At 39.5% G+C, this 20,266-nt stretch overlaps 1 protein-coding gene across 46 annotated transcripts in view; it reads left to right on the top strand.

Annotated features, from left to right (window-relative positions):
- The window catches only part of SORBS1 (sorbin and SH3 domain containing 1), a 167,002-nt gene that overhangs the window by 114,941 nt on the left and 31,795 nt on the right, over positions 1-20,266 (top strand). For 35 of the 46 annotated variants that reach the window (XM_048311184.1, XM_048311185.1, XM_048311186.1 and 32 more), the window contains 10 exons: positions 570-711; positions 5,715-5,744; positions 6,925-7,100; positions 7,863-7,926; positions 9,058-9,132; positions 9,456-9,518; positions 13,223-13,270; positions 13,385-13,514; positions 15,603-15,717; positions 18,919-19,002. In XM_048311184.1, the coding sequence (XP_048167141.1) occupies positions 570-711; positions 5,715-5,744; positions 6,925-7,100; positions 7,863-7,926; positions 9,058-9,132; positions 9,456-9,518; positions 13,223-13,270; positions 13,385-13,514; positions 15,603-15,717; positions 18,919-19,002 (927 nt within the window). The remainder of the gene's footprint in view (positions 1-569; positions 712-5,714; positions 5,745-6,924; positions 7,101-7,862; positions 7,927-9,057; positions 9,133-9,455; positions 9,519-13,222; positions 13,271-13,384; positions 13,515-15,602; positions 15,718-18,918; positions 19,003-20,266) is intronic. The other 11 variants (XM_048311194.1, XM_048311205.1, XM_048311208.1 and 8 more) reach the window with 3 other exon arrangements.

The raw sequence follows: 20,266 nt of genomic DNA, 5'->3' as shown, positions 1-20,266 counted from the left end.
CTACTTTTTACCCTCTGTCAGTTTTGGGGCTTTTTTATGTCATTACTTTAATCAGGTAGGTATCACACTGTCTCCTGAGTGATGGTGCTAACTTAATTCCTTAGGACTTTTCTTACCAAACCAGCTGCAGTAATACTGTTTCACTCCAGAACTGCATGAGTTTTGCATGTCTGACTTGCTGTGAAAGGAATACTCTTGGATCAAATGTTTGTGTGTGGATGTATCAGGGGAAAGATGTCTGCATCTTCCCCCCAACCAGATTTGCTCATTTCTGACACCTTGTGTTTGCTCCAAAGAGTCTGCTAGATGAACTTAGTGCCCTATTTTGGGGTTGGAGCTGTGAAACCCAACACCAAGTAACTATAGTACTGCCTTAGCAAACTAATTTCATTAACAATGGGCAGGGTATGTACAAGGAGCCAGGTAATACTTGTGCTTATGCCTTTTTTACTAAAATTTGCTATGATTATGCTTCTCATTCAGCCTAAAATGTTAGGGGTTTTTTTCCAGATTTTCCCAGTGTAGCAGCCTTCTGCACGCTGCTAATGATGTGTTGCTCTTCTTTTCAGGACCCAGGTCCTGTGCTAAATGAAGTGCCCCAGCCTGGCACTGACTATCCAACCTCCATCACTTCCATCAGCAAGTCTGCCTCTGCCTATCCTTCTACCACAATCGTCAATCCCACTATTGTCCTCTTGCAGCACAATCGAGGTAAGGAGACTTGCATATAGGTAATTGTGGCTCAAAATGAGCAAACGACATGTTAGGCTACAAGGAACTGGAGAATGTGTGTGCTGTGGATAATTAGGTCCAGACTACTAAGAGCTAACAAAATTGTCTCAAAAAAGTCTTAGTGACTGGAACATACAACAGGCAAGTGAAAGTGGTATGTTTTTTCTAATTAAAACCTGTGGATCAGAAGCTCTTTGAGGCTGGGGAGAGGTTTTTAACTGGGCTGTGGACATATGAATAAGCTGGGTATTGCAAGGTAACAGCTGTCAGGTGTCTTGCTGTGGTGAAAAGGGTGTATGCTCCCACATATCTGTAGACACAAAGAAACTTGAGGTAGCTTGAAAAGGTAATATGCTACTTCTCAGCTACTGCAGTGTGAAAGCAGCTGTATTTTTTGTTACAGATCTCTGTGGGAGAGATTTGACCTTGAATTCGTAGCATGATTTGCCCAATAGTAAATAATCTGCTTGCCCACAAGTTTGATCTTGGCAATTTGTTCCACTATCAGTAACTGGATCAACTCAAACACATACTGCAGTAATCCTTGAGCTCTGCATTTGCATATGAGCAAAACAGCCTTGTTTGAGAACTCCCAGTAATCAAAGCCTTTCTCACAGAGCCTGAATGGATAGTTCCATCTCTTTACCTCTGGGTTTGGAGGACATCTTCGCTTGTCCTTTTTAGTTCTCCTGATGGCTGGCATTACCACAGCTTCCCAGTTCTTTGTGCATCACCAAAGACTGTAGCTTGTAACAGGCCACAGAGATGCAGTCCAGTTTGCCTTGATTTCTAGTGGGCTTGGGAAACTCCAGGAATCTAGCCACTAGTGCTGTGGCTTACCTTTTGCAAAGAAAAAAAATAAAATCAGATAATAGGGTCAAGGCCTGAACTCTCATTCTGTAGCCATTTTAATTACAGCATTGATGTGCTCCTTTGCAGTCCTTCATGAGATTCTTGTCAGTGCCTTTTAAAAATAGGCTTCAGTCTTTGATCCTGAAGATAGTGTTCTCACTGTAGCCCACCAGATTAAAAGGGTAATGAGTGGATTATCTCCTCCTTTTTGCTAGCATCTGAAGCAGCTTTGCTTATGTGCTCCTGAATGAGGATGTCTGGATTCCTCAGCTGCATCAAGAGGAGAAAATATGATTTGAGGCAGCCTTTTTAAATCTCAAAGCTTTTTGTTGACTTTCTCGAGATGGTATATGCTTCTGGTCATTTTTTTTCATCAAATTTGGAGTAATTCAGTGTATACAACACAAGGATATTTTCTCTCTGTAGACTTTAAGAGCACGAGAGACCAAGTTGTATAATGTGATGATAACATTCACACTGGCTCTGGGAGAACTGATGTGAAATTATTCTATTTACTAATTACCTTCATGGTTTTGTCCTGTCTGAATATTGCTTTTGGCTATTAGCACTCATGATACTTTACCCTGATAGACTGAAGAGCCTTCTCTCATCATGTTTTTTTGTGATACAGATCATGGCTGGATATGCAATTTGATCATGTCTGTGAAGTATATCATTCTAATCCCTGTTTTTCAGTCTGTATTAGTCAAACTTGTAATTTACATGTATCATGTTGGTTTGACAAGGCATCTTAGTCGCAAATTTGTATTGATTGACACTGTTTGTGTCCGACCATGTATTTATTAGAAGATCCCATGTAAATCATTTTTATGGCATTATTGCTGACTTGACAGACAGATGTCCCAACCATCAGACTAATGTTTTTCAAAGGTTGTCACAACATTTGCTTTCTTCCTTGTCCTGTAGAGTTTCCTATGTGTTCCAAGACATACTGAGGATGAATGGTCCAGTCTCCATAACTGCTCTCTTTAGAGCAGAGAACTATTCTAAAACTCTTAACTGTGGTTTATATGAACATGCTCGTTTTTGTCTGACCTCAGTTGTTGTTCTTCAGCATAGTCCTTAGTTACTGTTGTAGTGGAAAATATTTCTCCATCAGGCAAAGTGAGACATCATACTTCTTTTTTTCTGCTTTTTTTTTCAAATGCAGAATGGAAATAGTAATCAGATGTGTCATCTTTCCTGCCCTTTTATTAACAGTTCCATCGTGCCTATTTTGTAAAAGAACAAGATCATTGCTAGGTTTCTGTTTATTCTTCTTGTGCCTCAAACCTATTCTTGAGTCTGAGACATTCTGTTAATGCTTTTATTCCACTGTAATTTTCTTTCATTTCCCAGCATATGTTGCCTTCTTGTAGGTGTACATTTCCCATCTTTTTATGTGTTGAGGGTTTCCTGCAGCTCCTTATGCTTCCATTCCTATCTAGGATTTATCCCAGCATAGCATTAAAATTTCGATCTGCTAACTTAGTATTCTTGAATGGTTCTCAGATCTTAATTATCTATTGAATTTCTGTCCTGGCTGACATGATTCATATTTGGTTTCATATTTATGAACCTTATCTGCTCAAAACTAGGTTGCTCTCATGGCAAATAACAAATTGTCACTAGGTTATGGTCCACCTTCCCCTGAATGGTTGATTAGGTTTGGTACTGAAATCAATTCCTTCATGTCAACATGATGTTTAGTAAAAATTCCTTTTGTATGCTCTGAAATACCCTGTAAATTAGAAATTTCAAGGTCTTTTTAATGCAGGAAGTCTGAGGTCTCTAGTAGTTTAGTCTTCCAGATGGATAATGTGACTTTCTTTCTCGTCAGTGGATTATTGATTGCTTTTTAGGGAGTTAGTTCTCTTATTCTCTGAAGGGACTGTTGTACCAGACATCTCCTGCTTATTACTATTACTTCTTACTATTTTGTGCTTTATTTGCTAGTTCATTGATCTGCATTTAAGACCCTTTGGTTTGGAACTATCAGAGACTTAGAAGCGGATAATGGCATTTGAAACACAGAAAGTACATTATATCCTTTTTTGTCTGCTTGATCTCAGTAAGTTGTGGTGAAAGATCTCAGATGTTCTTCTCCTGGATTTCAGTAATATCAACTGAATAAAACTCATAAGCAAGTCATTTCAGATCCTCTTGTTTATTTCTAGCAAATTCTCTTTTCAATGCCTTTATTTTGCACTAAACGTGTTCTCAAATACTTGGTTCTTCATCCCTTTTTTTTTTTTTTTACTGGTTTCAAATCTTAGTCTCCTCCAGTGCTACCTCTTCTGGGGGACCTCCGAAGGCATCTGTAATCATTCCTTCACTGTTCCCAGCAGTTTTATCCCTCGGCTTGACCCTTTCTCTGAGAAGCCTGCAAGTTTTTGGCCTTTTCTTACAGTCCCAGAACACAAGATATCAAGGGTGAAAGCCTCAGTTAGCTGGTGTGTGTCAGGGGCTACAGTCTGGCTCAGGTCAAGCACGAGAGTGAAACAGCAGACACCTCCTGCTTCTTCTGCTTCTATCCATCAGCTGCTCCCTTTCCTACACAGAGATACAAGAGAAAAGGAGATCTTCCCTTCATGTAAAAAGTACATTTGGGTTTTTTCATGAAAAGTCTATTAATTCATGGTATTCTCTCCTCTGTGGAAAAGAGGAAAAAACTCTCAGGCATTGACTCCTTAAGCTACATGTTCTTGTCAAAAGAGCTCAGTGATTCAGCACAGTTCTCCTCTGCGAAACGATGGCTGAAGCTGAGACCATTCTCATTTACATTTTTCCTCCCAAGTTTCAGAGATGGCCATTGTTGCATTTCTCACTTGCAGTTTCTCATAGTACAGCAACCTGTTCCAGGAGGCCTGCTTACCCTGCAGCAGGTGGTTCCCATCTATTCTTCTGGCTCAGAGTGCTGACCCTTCCTCTTATCCGGTGCATGGAGGCTTTTTTTTCCTGTGTTGGCAGCTATTGTGTGAGCATGATGAACAGGAGCAGCCTGCCATCAGTGGTCAGCAGAGCAGAGAGCTGGGGCTAAAGAGCAAAGTTCAGAGGTATTGATCAGGGAGCTACACTGAGGAGAAATACCAGTCTCCCTTGCTGAGAAGATCCACTTAGTACAAATATCTAGTGAAGGTGGGTTCCTCTAGAAAACAGCACACACCTGGAGGTTTGTTACTACTGCAGACTTGCTTGGCGAGTGTTCTGTGCCACCCGAAAGCACACTTATTTCCCGTGCAGGCATTGCATGGCATGGTTTATCATTAATATATAACAGGTGTGTTTAATATATTAAAGTTTTTTAATCTTTGCTCTAACAATATGAGCTTTCAAAAGTGTTTGTACTTTTTATGTCATTAAAGTATTTTATTCTTTTCAAATGGCTTTCATGCTTTAAGGAAAACAGTTAATTGCTAGGGAGTAAAAAAAGCAGAGAACAGAGCTAAGCATTCTTGGTTTATTCCCAGCTGTGATTTGGGTAAGTCATTTGGGCGTCCTTTTAGAAAGCACTAACTTGAGGGTGGTCAAACCTGCTGAGAGATACCACAAATATCCCAGTCTGGGAACTCATTAATGAAAAGCCTCTAACCAAGGGGACCGTTTTGAGAATCAAAGCCTTCAAGCTGTGTCTGTGCACAAATCACTGAATCTGTGGCTCAGTAATATGTGATGAGATTCAGCAAACACCCACAATGACTCGATCATTTCTTATATCCTTTTGAAATGCTACAGCAGTATTATTTCAAAATGTACTTTATGGTAATGATAACAGAGTTAGGTGTCAAGTTGCTTGACTCCGAATTTTTACTGGTTTTCAAATTGTCTCCTGTCCAATGTATCATTCTCCGATGTTATGAAAAAAATGAAAATTTAAATAAAAGTGCTCTTTTCAAATGTGTTGGTCACTGCATCATGAGATTTATGTTACTCCATGAGGCTGCTGTGTGGAGAAGGGACTGTGGGCTGTCACTGTGGCAGGGTATTTGAAAACAGATTCTCTCCAGCAGCTGCTATCATTCTACAGCGTATTTCTTGCCTGTCAGAAATGCAGCACCAGAGCACTTGCTGTTTATGTCTCACACATTTGTTCTGTATTTCTTTTTGTTTTGTTTCTTCCTTTACCACAGAACAGCAAAAAAGGCTTAGTAGCCTGGCAGGTATGATGTGAAAGGTCTACTACTCCCCAGCTGCTGCCTCTGCTGGAGCAAAGCTGCTGCTTTGATAGCTTGTGGGGTACCTTTAGCAAACACACTGCCCAGGAACTGCAAAGAAATGTACCAAACAACTAAATTACTCATCTGTCCTAAGTCATAAAATTTACCAACCTTTTAAACACAAATCCTTCAGTACTGAGTTTTGCAGGGCATAGTTGTGTTTGCTCAAGGTGCCAACAGATCAATGCTGTGCACGAGCCTTTCCTCCACTGTCTGCCCCTATCAGATTTCTACACTTTTAATGGCTTTGTGCAGGATGGTAATGTGCATGTGAATAAACATGTCTTTCTCTCTTCAATGCATGCAGTGATGTAAAAATTATCGGATTTGCAAAAGTCTTGATGAGGCAGACTAAAATTGCAGGTGTTTCCTCTCCAGGAAATCCACATAGAAAAAGTCCTTGACTAAGGGTTGCTGTGCTACAGCTCTGCAGAGCAGAGTAGAGCTTCAGAGCAACCTGAAGTCCCTTGGTGATGCCTGCTGCTACCTCTGGGTGTCAGTTGGGCAGTGTCAAGGAATTCCAGTTCGGAAGCAAGGCAATCTGAAGAAATTAGTTACTTACCTCCATCTTTATGCAGACTGCTGTACAATCATGTCCTATGTGTGCTTAAACAACATTTGTTGTTTACACACTCTGATTAAAGCATGGAAATGAATTGGAAACATCATATACTGTCTGCAACAAATGGAATTGTCAGACAGGTGAATGCAAGCTGTTAAAAAGTAGTGCACCACTACCACATACCATGCGCCTTCAGGCTGAAATCAGCAGAAAATGATGTACGGGAGACTGTATCACTGGTGCTTTTTGATGAAGACTGACATTGTAGAGTTACTAATTAGTTAAAAGGAACAATTCTTGATACCAAAATACTCCACTGTCTTATATGACAGCTGAGACTGTCGTGAGATGTGTGATGGTAACCTGAGAGATGCTTGCCTGCTTTGGCTGGCATCAGGCATTTTCTTGGGAGATTTCCTTCAGTCTAGCTGCTAAGCACAGCCAGCAGTGACACAGTCTGTCTCATCAACTACTTGCTAGGATTTTTGCCTTAAAAGAGCGGAATATGGTGATGTTGTGAAATGCTGGGATGAGGTAAAAATCCCCCATTGTCCTTTCCAGATTCAGTGCCAGACAGATTAGTTCCTGATAAAGTTGATTCAGCACTTCTACGGGACAAGCCGGTTCAGGAGACAGTGCCAAGTGAGAAGAGGGCGGTGGAAGAAAAGAGAAGCACTGTCAAGAGCCCTCACCACATGGCTGATACTTCTGTCGATGATATTGGGATTCCACTGAGGGTAAGACAACACTGAGCATGTGGTTGATGCGAAAAACCTGAGCTAGGTTCTGCCTACCTTAGGACTGAGGGAACTCACTACAGCTGCAGAGATTTAAGGGAAGATTGAATTCTAGTTCTGATATATTTTATGATGAATTATTCCATTTGCTATGACCCGTTTCAGCTGCCTCCAGGAAAAGAAAATTAAAAATTAGTATTTCTTCTCACAGTATCTGAAAATTATGTTTTCTGCTCCTCTGTTTCCTTCCCATCTAGCAGCTAAAGGAGAGTTTTGTCTCATTTTAGCCATCTTAGAGGCAGATACCTCTTTTATATGTGGTTACGTTCATTCAGTGTTCAGAGGAAATTATGAAAAGAATTATTAACCTGTTCTTACCCCTAGTGTCTGGAATGACTTAAACACTCAATGTTTCTAACTGTCCACTGAATACTTAGGAAATTGATATGTATGACTAAAATAGGCAAGATGTTTAATTTTAGATGTCAAACCAGATTAATATGCAAAACATTTCATACAATCTGCAGTTCTACAGAGGTTACAGCCTGCCTCTGCAAAGCTTGCTCATTATTAGTTACTTGAGTGAAACCTCATATGAGATGATATACCTGAGTGAAATAATTCATATTTTGGAATATTAATATCATACAGCTTTCACATAGCAGAGTGTAATTTTTTTTCAATGCTGGAAGATTTGGAATAACTTTGAAGGCTGGTAAAACCATTGTTGATTATTTCTACGTATATTTATTTTTCCAATAGAATACAGACAGATCAAAGGACTGGTACAAGACGATGTTCAAACAGATCCACAAGCTAAATAGAGGTACTGTAGCACAGATGGGTTTTTTTTACTTTAAAAGAACCACCTTGATGACATTTTGTTTCATTCATATGAAGAATTGTACTGAGTGTTAAATAAAAGCATTTTATGTTAATTAGTGTTTGCTCTGCACCACAGAACTCAACCAATGTATTTGAAATCTTTGAAGTCAATGGTGAGAGAACAGTGAAGTCCAAAGAAAGGTCTGAGTTGTTCTGAAAGGTGAACACGAAATCAAGTATACTATTTGAGACCAGAAAAGCCAATAATAATTTCATACTTGGAGAAAATAGGTCCCTGAACTCCAATTTTACCAGCTAACCCAACCCACACACTTTTAAAATACAGTAGGTTATCCCTGAAACATCTCTGTGCATAAGAGAAAACTTTTTATACTGTTAAGCTTTAGTATCTGCACAACAAAGCACGATTTGAAGTTCACTGAAACCAGTGGAAAGGTTTCCACTAATTTTTGGTGAATTCAAAATCTGAACTCTGCTTTTTCAAAACCCCTATCTTTCTCCTTTAAAAACCTAGAATTGTGGTGAGGACTTCCAAACGTTCTAGTGGTGCACTCTCAAGGGATTCCCACCTTGGCGCACTTCTATGCCTGACTGCTGATACATTCACATTTTTCTTCTGTGTGAGAAATGGCTGCAGTAGCATTTGCAAACTGAACCTTCTGAACCGCCTGACACGCAGGCAAGCGCAGCTCAGATCTGTGCTTCTGTAGCAAAATGTGGAGCATGCCAAACTGGAGCTGTATTTGCTGCTGCAGGTGCTGTCCTGATGAGCTTTATGCATAGATAAATGCTGTGCTGTAGCGGATGGAATGAGGAGGGGTTGAACTATTTCCTAATCCTGCTGCTCCTAACAGAGGTTCTTTAGCTCAGTTTGAGCCCATGCTCAGATGGAGGAGAATGAGTTCGGTCCCCTTGGCTTCCAGGATCTCTCACAAGGCCCAGACATGCAAGGCAGCAATGAACAAAGACGCATTCTAGGTTGTGTCAAGCTAGAACATCAGCACGAGAGGGACTGTTCTGCAGTCAGCTTGAATGGATTCTTGGCTCGCCCTTCTTCCCCGTTAAATCTGTCCTCTCTGTTCTTTTTTGCAAATCATGTTCCTCTCCTTAGACAATCCTGAAGAAAACCCTTATTGCCCTACCTACATATTTCCTGAACTTCCTGAAATCCAGCAAAAAACTGAAGGTACCAGAAGTTCAGTCAGAGTATCTGTTGTCTTGTGCTTTGAGTTAACTGTACTATAGTGCCCTAATAGTAACTAGATTCAGGTTCTAGCTTTCTGTTACACTGCCTGGAAATTCAGTTATGCCCAGTATACCTTCGTGTGTGATGCATAAAATAACTAAACCTTTGCTAATCTATTAATCTTTTTTTAAAGTCTGATACCATCTATCCTAGTGTTATTAAAGTAGGGAATAAAATCATATGGTGATAGAAGTTGGGGGATGAAGCATAACCTCCACTTCCTTGTGGATAGTCTCAAAATCCACTGCTTTTCTCTGCTGCAGAAGACAATCCTTATTCTCCTACATACCAGTTTCCTGCGTCTACTCCTAGTCCTATCTCTGAAGGTAATAATAAAGGTCCATGTATATTTATCTGCACAAATGCTGCCTTATCCCTTTATTTTCTTCCCGGAGTTTTTTCTAGTTGCTGAGCATTATGCTGCCTCATAATGATTTGCTGCACTCTAAGCCTTGCCTTGACTGTATGATGCCTTTTTGGTTTTGCAGTGCTCCTCTGCCTTTGTAACTAGTATTTGACTAATGCTGCAAACTTGGGGTTTGCTTGGTTTTATGCGCTTATCAGTTGCGTGTGCAGTGATTATTTAACATGTCTAGATTGCTGACTTTTACATGTAAAGATATGGTTTAACTGAGATTTCTCCCCCTCCTTTCAAATCAATAAATTTTATTAATTATTTGCTTCTGGTTTTTAACATTAACATAGTATTAGGGCCAGACCCAGAATGTCACTGAAGCATATTGGTAAAAAGGCTGCTTGCTTCAGTGGGTTTTGGATCAGTCCCTCAGTGTAGTCTTTTAAAATAAAAATAACTTGGTAACATAGGTTCAGGGCTGGTCTTAGGTGCACTTGGCATATCTAGGCAAGGACAGAGTTTGGTCTCATCAGCACATCTTGCTACTTGAAATAACACTCTCTTTACCTTATCTCTTCATGTGCTCAGCAGATTCACTTAAACTTTGTATTCAAATCAGAATACTTTGCAGTCATATTTCAGGCATGGTGAAATAGCATCTGTTGCAGTGATAATTGTGTGACTGTGCAAAATACTTATATATGAGAAATACTGGAATCTGCTGCACACATTGGATGTACAGACATCTACCTGATTGGGAAGTTGTTGGTGACAGCCTTGTTGACCTGGTGCTTTGGTGACACTTTAGATCCTGCAATTTAGGAACTTGCCTACTTAGCCTGTGCCTCAAGCCAACCCTGGTGAGACTATTAATTAACCATTTTATTTAATGTTTGTTTTAAACATCTGGTGGGTATTGTGTAAGAAGAAAGCATGCAATATGAGCTGAGATGCTTGAAGAAGGCAAGGAAACGTAAGGTGCATTTCACTGTTAAAATGAATGTGGATGAAGTGTCATACAGGTATCTAAGACACTTGATAACTTCCTGGTGAAACATACTAGGTGAAGGGTCCTGCCTTGCAAATCATAATGCAGGGTAAGTTATTTTCTCTTGGCAGAATGGTATGTGGGTATGGGTGAGAGAGAAACAGTTTCAGTAACTAATGGATAAAAGAGTTTTACAGAGAATATTTCATTGTTCATAATGAGGTTTGAAAATCTATTTTACTCATCTGGACTAACATAGTTTGCAAACCCAATGATGATAATATATTAAAGAATCTGTTTTCCCATAAATGTTTCCTATGCATTTAGAAATGTGCATATGAAAGTAATTTGCTGGTTTATATAGTTGAAATTTTATTGGACCAAACACTAATTTTTATTCTCAATATATTGGGATACATTGCTCTAATATTTGCTTGGATTATTTTCTTGAGAAGAAATACAAAATATGTGATGTTGAGTTGGAGGGGTTGGAGTACATGTGTCACCCCAAGACACATGTTTAGAAAACATTTCAAAGATAGGTACTCAGTGGCAGTGTTTATATAAAGATGGGTTGGAGCCTCACTTTCATACAATTAATGTCAGAATGGATTGATGCATAAGATCTCCTAGAAACATCAGGATTTGGGCTCTCTTCAAAAATATATTCAGAGTTTCTAGAAACATACAGAATGTGTGCAATCCATGAAATGGAACCCAACCCTGCAGATTCTCTACCATCTAGAGGGAAACAGTCTCTCTTCTTTAAAGGAATCAGATTTTGAAGTTACAAGCTTGTGATTTTCTGCTCTGTGAAGAAGAGTCCCATAGATAGAATGCAGCTTTGAGAAACAGATGTTGTTTTAATGCTCAATGCTGATTTACTCTTTAACATTATCAAATCGTTCCAGATTTCTGTGTTTCAGTATTTCTTATGTAAAAAGGAAAGAAATGTAGACACCCTTCTTTATAAGATACTCAGAGACAAAACATACCTATTCTCCTCATTATTGTAGATATTAGAATATAAGAAATTGGAAAATAGCAATTATCTGAAGTGAATTTTTTATTGTATGGTTTTCTTGTTTGAATGATGAGCTATAATGAATATTGATATTTCTCATCAAGTAAGTAAATAAAATTATTTCTTATTGCTTACCAGCACTAAATAAGATTATTAGAGGTGAATGGCTGTGAAGGTAGTTCTAGACATTTGTTCATCTGTATTTTTAGGGACTGCTGAGAGTTTTATGATTTACCAAGTGTTCTTCTATCTGAATAAACCAAATATATATTTAAGAATAACGTCATTTTTGTCAGCAATTCAGTGTAATATATTTGGTTTGTGTCATTAAGGTTTAAAATACGGAAGTTGGCCTGAAAATTGACCTTTGCTTTTTCTTAACCTGAAGGTTATGATAAGCATACCAAGAATCAATAATCATCTTTTTGGAACTTTAACCTTCTAATTCATTCACCAAGAGAACTAAAGCAGATAGGCTAGAAGTTTAGACTTCCCTGAGTCTTCCTGAAAGGCTTGATGAAGGCTTGACTGCAACTTCAGGTCAGCTGTGTTAGCCAGGTTGTTTTTTTCCACCAGATGAGATTGGCTGTAGTATCTGATCGGTGTCCTTGAGAGAAAATTTGGAAATTGTTTCACCCTGTTGATTGGCATCACTAAATTCACATAACACTTTCTTTAAAGAGTTTTTTAATCTAGTTTATTCTAGCTTCGTCTTCTTTGTTTTTCTGTCTTTTTCTCTGTCACATTTAGTAGCTTCCTTGCAGAGGTGTTAGTAATACTTTTGCTCACAAATCCCTTTGCAGTCACAGAATCACAGAATATGCTGAGTTGGAAGGGACCCACAAGGATTATCAAAGTCCAACTCCTGGCCTTGCACAGGACATTCCCAAGAGTCACATAATGCCTGAGAGCATTGTCCAAACATTTCCTGAGCTCTGTCAGGCTGGTGCTGTGACCAATTTCCTGGGGAGCTGTTCCAGTGCCCAATCACCTTCTGGGTGAAGAAGATTTTTCTTATATCCAACCTAAATCTCCCCTGACTGAACTTGATCGGTGTCTGCCCCTCCTCTTCCCCTTACAAGGAAGTTGTAACTGCAGTGAGGTCTCCCCTCAGTCTCCTCCTGTCCAGGCTGAACAGACCAAGTGACTTCAGCTGCTCTTCATACGGCTTCCCCTCAAGGGCCTTCACCACCTTCATTGCCCTCCTTTGGATGCTGTCTAATAGCTAAATACAAAAATCATATGTGATTGGCAGCAGGACTCCTCAGCTCAATTATTGTGTTTAGCACCTAATGAGTTATTTTAATCATAGACTATGGCTTTTGGATTCTCTATCTCTCAGCTTTTGATAAAGTGGATCTATTAACCCTTGATATAGAGGAGTTTTATGATAAAAAGGGATTATTTTCGAAAGTTCTTTGAGAGCCTTGAGAAAGGTATTAGTGTAAGTAGTATATTAATATTTATATCTAATCTAGGAAATATTTTCAAATGCAATTTAAACCTCATTGGAATTTTATTTTTTAGGATACTCTCCCTGAGGTAAGTATTGGGCATATCACTCAAATTATTGTCAATGCATTAGTAGAAGAAATTAAAGGGTCTCTCCTGCTTCTTCTTCGGGGATTTCTCAACTCCCTTGCAAAATGCTTTTGTCTTTCAGATGAAGATTCTGATTCATACTCTCCTCGTTATTCCTATTCTGAGGACAGTAAGTAATTCACATTTCTTGTTTAATTTGTCAAACAGAAAGGGCATGTAAAGCATGTATTTATTTGTCTCCTATCCAGTTCACCAATATTCCTATATGTGATTTATCCTACAGGCAGAACCCAGCTTTCTGTTCCCCGCTCCAAGAGTGAGATGGACAATATTGATTCAGAGAAGGTTGTGAAGAGGTCTGCCACTTTGCCACTGCCAAACCGTACTTCATCACTGAAATCAAGCCCAGAAAGGTGACCTGAACTAAGTTGTATATGGATCAGTTCTGGAAGAATATCTGAAAGCTGCCAATGGGAAGGGGATAAAAGTGGAAGCCTTAGGTCCACAACTCCAGTTAAACTCTTTTGGAAGTTGGATGTGTAGTTTTTGCTCTGAGTCTTTTACTAGGCAGCAGTGAACTCCTTCATTGTCACAGCCCAGTCCCTCATTCTGTCTGTCTTTTTTATGAGGCCTCACACAGTCTGTTGCATAGTCTCCTGCCTGGGTGAGGAGTGTTTCCTTGGGTATCGTGTCTATACAGTGCCTACCACATAGGCACAGTGGAGACTCTTGGCTCAGTGTGACACTGTAAAGGCCTCAGAATACAAACAAGTAGTGATAATTATAGAGAAGCAAAATTTAGATTTGTGTTGAACCTTGGTAAAAACTTTGTTACGTTTTCCATCTCTGAGCAGTCTTACCCATGTGAACTTTATTGGAAGTAGGTTCTAGTCAGCAGTGTCATTTCTGATCTTTAGGATTACTTCCCTCCTCATTTTTTGCTTTATTACCATGTATTTTAAACCTCTTTGTAGCAGTAAAAATGCATTTACCAAATGAAGAAAGAGAGACTCAGTGAGACCTGATTCAAATACTGCATCTTTAACAGCACATGAACATGTGAGAAACCCTGTTCTATACACTGCAAACAGAGCGGAAGGTGGTTTTCTAAATCATACAAGACACATATTTTATGTCCTGCTGAATTTTCCCAGCTCTTGAACTGCTCCTCCCTCCTTTACCACCTTCTACATGCTCTTAGTGTTTTTCACTTGCTGCCTCAAATGAGCAATGCTGTAATTTGAGATTGATGCTTTAGCGAGCATCTGAGGTCACTGGATCAGGAGACAAAGTTTATTGATAGAATGTGTCTTCCTTATGTAGGAATTGAAGGCATTCGTGTATTTGTTCTCTGAGAAAACTCTTGCAACTGAAAAGATTACCATAATTAATGCTTCCTATTATCTAGTGGCAAGCCAGTGCCTCACCAGAATTTTCTCTGTGGTTGAAGTCTTAAGCAATCAAGTTATTCTGGACAGCAAAGTTCATTCTTGTTGAAATTTGTACACTGTTTCTATGCCAATCATTTTGACTGTCATCTTGCCTTACTTTAGATAGAAAAAAAAATTAAATTGGTCGTCTCTGTCTCTCCTCAGCCAGTGGAGAGAGTTTAGGCAGCTCAGTGGTTTGTTTCTACCCTAACCAGATCAGAAGGGTAAGGGAGAGGAAACCTGGAGCAGCAGTTTCAGATAGATGCTTCACTTTTGTTTGGTGAATTCTGCGTGAGATCAATCAACATACACATTGCCCATCAAAGAGAACATGCCAAGAGCAAAATCAGAATTAGTTCATCATCTTAAAAGGGCTGCTTTCTGGGCTTTTTGGAGAGCATTTGTTATTCTTCATGAGGTGTTTGATTATACCAATTTTCAGAGCAGCAGGACCTTGTAGGATATGGACCCTGAATGTTTTGTGGCTGTTGTTGTTTGAACTGTGCTGGTATAGGCATTGCACAAAATAGTGATTTGGATATGTCAATGGACTGTTCTTAGCCATCTTAAGATAGAGCAGCCTGAGATAATTCTTTCATGTCTCTAGGAGAAACCTCCTCTTGGAATCCAGAGTGCCCTCAGAATCCAGAGCAGTGGTAGTCAGGTAATCAGTGATGTGGCTAAAAGGCAGAAGTTTAGCAAAAGGAATTTAACCTATATTCTGCCCAAAGTTGGGACATGTTCATATTTGTGAGTTAAGCCCATCATTAAGCTGTTTCCAGTGAGGAAAGATACAGAAGCCTGGAAGTTTACTGAAAGTTCTTAGAATAAGCCCCCTCTGCTCTAATTGTTTCAGCAGCTGAGCTGTATCAAACTCTGCCTGCAACAGATAAACAAGAAGGTGTCCAGACCCCAATCTGAACTGTTCCTCTTGTAGCAGTCTCCTTTCCTGGGTTAAGGAAAAGTACCCTGATTAAACCATGATTAATGGGGTAAAGCATCTGTCAAAATGGAGTGTTTGTCTCCAAAGAAACCACAGTATTTTGGGTTAATTGATTTTTGTTTCCTCAGGACTGACTGGGAGCCTCCAGACAAGAAGGTGGACACCAGAAAATACCGTGCAGAACCCAGGAGCATTTATGACTATCAGCCAGGGAAGTCCTCCGTTCTGAACAACGAAAAGATGGTAATGTTTGATTTATCCTAGTTTGTGGCTTTATCCTGTGATTATGAAATACTCTCTAAATGCTGGTGTGGTTCTATTTGGATGGGATTCCTTATGCTTACATTGCAGTGCTCATGTGATGTATTTTGAAAACTGTTCTGCATAACTTCCTAACATTTTTGTTCTCTCTAAAGCAAGGTGCAGGGGGATTGAGAGGCTTCTTTCCTTTTGGACATGTTGTTTTCCGTGTTAAGTATGGATCACTAACCCTAGTTTTTAATCCATGTTTGACACTGTGACCTGTTCAGCAGCTGTTTTGCCAGCTGTACTTTTTCTAGGGCACAGCATTAGCTGATGCAGGAGGGTTGAAGGCATTATGCAACAGAGAAGGCAGGTTCAGTTTCTATGTTCCTCTGATGCTTTAAACACTGAACTAGTTTTTAGAGTGCCTTTAGTGTGCCTCCATGGATGCCTCTGAGGTGCGCATTAGGATATGGCCATCTTCCCTGGGCTGCTTTTTTCCTCAGCTGGATCTCACCACTTCTGTGGCAGAGGTGGCAGGACTGAATGTGAGCTCCCCAGCTATGGTGGAATGTAACCTGCAGTATTAAGTGAGCTGTTACCAATTTCAGTCGTTGGTTTTCAGTTAGTAAGTAATTTCAATTAGTAAGCAGTGCTGTGAATTGTGACAGCTGGGGACATACGAAAGTCTCTTTCTGCAGCCTTGGCTGAGAATACTTGACAAGGGACCGGGCAGAGAGATGATGCTAACCTCATCAGCTGGTCCTGTATAAATCACCACAGGTGTCCTTCCATGGTGCACGTGTGACTCTGAAACTGCTAGAAAATACTGAACGATGTCAGTACTGTATAACAAACGATAGTGCATAAAGATATAATTGTTCTGTAAAGGCATTAATCTGAAGGATTCAATTAGAAATGCGAATTGCAGCGAGTTTCCAAATGTAAACTGGACTTTGTGCCTTAACAGCTCAGACATTGATCCATGCATGGAGTAGATAAAGGAATGCTCCTGAAAAACCTGCCAAGGATTTTACACAAGAGTGAATAGCAATTTAAATCAATAGAAATGTAAGAATCAAGTCTGTTGTGGGACCTGATGCTTCTCCTTAGTATTTTGGTGGGTTTTCTTTTTTCCTTCCAAGTGTAATCAAGGTCCATCACTTTTTGAAGATCCTGCAACCAACTTCTTTTCACACCCGTGTCCCTTCACTGACTTCAACAAGGTTGCTCCTGATGGGAGCACGATCCTAGTGCCTATTGCAATGGGCGGTGGATGACTCCCTCTTGATACTACTGGGCGTTGGCTCAGCCCATTAGAGAAGTGCCAGTGAGGAGTGGTTTGAACATGGTATGACACCTCCATTCCTGCAGTCCATCCTGGAGCCACATTTCTGCTGACTTAAACATCAATTTTGTCTCACGGTAAACAGACAAGATTAAAACTTGTGGCAAAAGGCCAGCTTCATCTGTGTACTTAAATATTTGCAAAAGGTCTGTCATCACCAGTGGCACTGTCTACGTGTTCAGACTTCATCAGGTACTAAATTGAGCTGTGGAATCAGAGTCTAAAAGCCACAAGCAGAACCATCATCAGCATAATTGGAAAAGATTGTATGTACAGAACTCATCAAAACCAAGACGGAAGTGATAGCTGTGTTACTTCCAATGTTATTTTAAGAGCTTTAATTTAAAGCCACAGACCAGAGAAGAAAGGTCTTGAAGTAGTAGCTTCACAGTCTCCATCAGTCTCATTAAATATAATAGTAATATAGTGGTTAGTGACTACATCTTTCAGGGAGGTGCCAGAGTTTTGAGTATCTCCTGGTAATCACACCTACAGCTGTGACTATCAGAATCCCAACCCAAAACCATTTCAGAGCAATGAATAGCTTCCTGTTGACATCAGTGGACATTGTTTTAAAGTAAACGCAGTTATATAAGATGAGTGCTTTTAGTTGGAATGCAGTAAATAAAAAATAGATGTATTGATTCTTTTGTGCCTTTAAGAAATAGTCAAATCATTCTCCAGGCCATCAGGTATTAAACATGATGTAACTATTTATCTTGCATTGCCTCTCATTCAGCATTGATCCTGAGCTCTTTTCCTAGAGCTTTTTTTTTGTGATGCTAATGGCTATGGCAGCATCTGGGACATCCAAGTCCAGCACTGTTGTCAACTGCCTCAGTAACCCCACCACAAAACGATTTCCCTGAGGATACTGTGCGTCTGTGTGGCTCCTTCCTCCTTGCGATGGAGCACTTGGGATCACACTGGCACAGCAGACATAACGTGTTTATATTTTTAATGCACTGAGATCCTCTCTGTCTTATACTAGGTATATTGAAATGCAAGAATTAGCTAGATATCTTTTGGGGATTGGTACCTCAGAAGCTTTAGCAGTGGACTTTTTTTCTCTTACCTCATTATCAGTATTTTCAAACAGCTACAACTATTTCAATTTTTTTTTTTGCATTGAAACAGATGGTATGAATGACAGGGAATTTCCTTTTCAGCTGTACTGTTTTCTGTCCTGTCTGATTTTCCTTCATTATAGTTTTGTCTGATACTCTAACATTTATTTGTGAAGAAACATGTAATATTGTCGCTCTATCCATCTTTCAGAGATCTTTCAGGGTGCACTCTCTCTGACATGTGTCTTGTATGATTTAGAAAACCACCTTCCGCTCTGTTTGCAGTGTATAGAACAGGGTTTCTCACATGTTCATGTGCTGTTAAAGATGCAGTATTTGAATCAGGTCTCACTGAGTCTCTCTTTCTTTTTTTTTAACCGATTGAAGATTAATAAAAGTAAAGTTCATGCAGCTTTGGACTTGATGGAAGTGTCTGACTGTACGACAGAGGGACTGCTTGACTACCAGCTCTTCCATCCAGTCTCTCTGTGACTCTGGGCAAGCTGCATAATCTCTCTCTCTCTACGTGGGTCTCCTGACCTGTAAAATGCAATTCATTCATATTCATGTTGCTCACAATGATGCTACTAGGCTTAGCTGATGTTTGCAAAGCAGTTCATGGCCTTTATGAGAGACATGCTATAGAAATTCCAAATTATAAGACTAAATATCTACATTTTAGAATGGAAGTCATGAGATCTGCATCTCTAACAGTCCCTTTCCGTGTATTCTTTGCATAATGTTATCCTTCTCTTTCTTCCATTCCCCTATCACCAATTCCTTTAGACTCGGGATATAAGCCCAGAAGAGATAGATTTAAAGAATGAACCTTGGTATAAATTCTTTTCGGAATTGGAGTTTGGGAAACCGGTAAGTTTGATAGTTGCAATGACCAATGAAGTCAACCTGCCTTCTTTTTTTTTTTTTTTTTTTTTTTTTTATGATTGTCACATCTCTTTCCTAGGCCCTAAATCTGAAACAGCTGCCTTACTCATTTAAAGATGTGATTGTACATAATGTCATCCTGGTACTAATATAAAACAGCTGTTCTATGGCCACTTTTAGTGTTTTGAAGCCATTTACAAACATTCCCCACCTTCCAGCACTATGTATCAACAAGGTAATATTTTTTCACACACCATAGTTCAAACTGCATTTTTGTTGTTGCTGTTAGAAATAATATCTTGTTGTCATTCTTAAAAGTCCTTATTCAAAGCCATTATTCTCCCTCTGCCTGACAAGATCTAGGATGGCTGATAGGTAGCTTTAAGTCAAGGAGAATTATTTATTCCTGTCCCTGGCTTGTAAACTGTAGGTCAGTGATTTCTAGCAGTCCCTAAACAGATCATGACCCTGTTTCCTGCTTATTTCCTTATGCATGTAGCTGCCCATTGCATAAAATGGGGAGCATTAGTCTGTGTTGGATAGCCCTTGCCCTTCCCTGAAACCAAAGGAGTCTGAGAACAGTGTTCTTTCTTTTCAAATGGAGCTGTGTTGCTATGTGTGGAAAGAAGGAAAAAAAAAAAAGCCTTGATTTCCTCTCTGGAAGAAGATGAACTAAAGCTTAATTATTCAATAGGACAAAGAACATTTTGATGGAGGGAACACATCAGTGGTCATGGCTACTGGAAAAAAATGTGACTTTAAAGCATGTAATGGACTGGTTCTTACTGATTAAAGACTATTAACTTAGTTATTAAATACTGTTTAATAAGCTACTGTTACTTCACCAGAGGGTCAGTATCAGCCTCTCACATGTATTCAAGCATAGTGATGGTTTGTCATTTCTGCTTTCCCCTTGAGGTCAGTAGTCAAATGCCCATGCACACAATTTTTGAGTGCTGCTGAGATTCCATGTGTGTACAACAAAACAGAAATATGTTTTAAGGTTTAGTACTGTCTTCAAAGGCAACTGCACATGGACACTAGAGACCAAGTTTCCTTTAAATCTAGTCTTTGTTCTGACAGAAGTGACAAAGTTCCTCTGCACAGAATGTAGCTACCTGGAGTTGTGTGCTCAGTCTGATCACATCATACAAATAGCATAATTTTTGCTGAAAAACAAGCATGTACAGTGGTTGAGTAGTCCAGTCTTTCATAGAAAACTATGGACCTTCCATCCTAAGCTAAAGAA

This window comes from Corvus hawaiiensis, chromosome 8 (genome assembly GCF_020740725.1).
Source record: "Corvus hawaiiensis isolate bCorHaw1 chromosome 8, bCorHaw1.pri.cur, whole genome shotgun sequence".
NCBI lineage: Eukaryota > Metazoa > Chordata > Aves > Passeriformes > Corvidae > Corvus > Corvus hawaiiensis.
The sequence above is the reverse complement of the archived record's forward strand: the minus strand, read 5'-3'. Positions and strand labels throughout refer to the sequence as shown.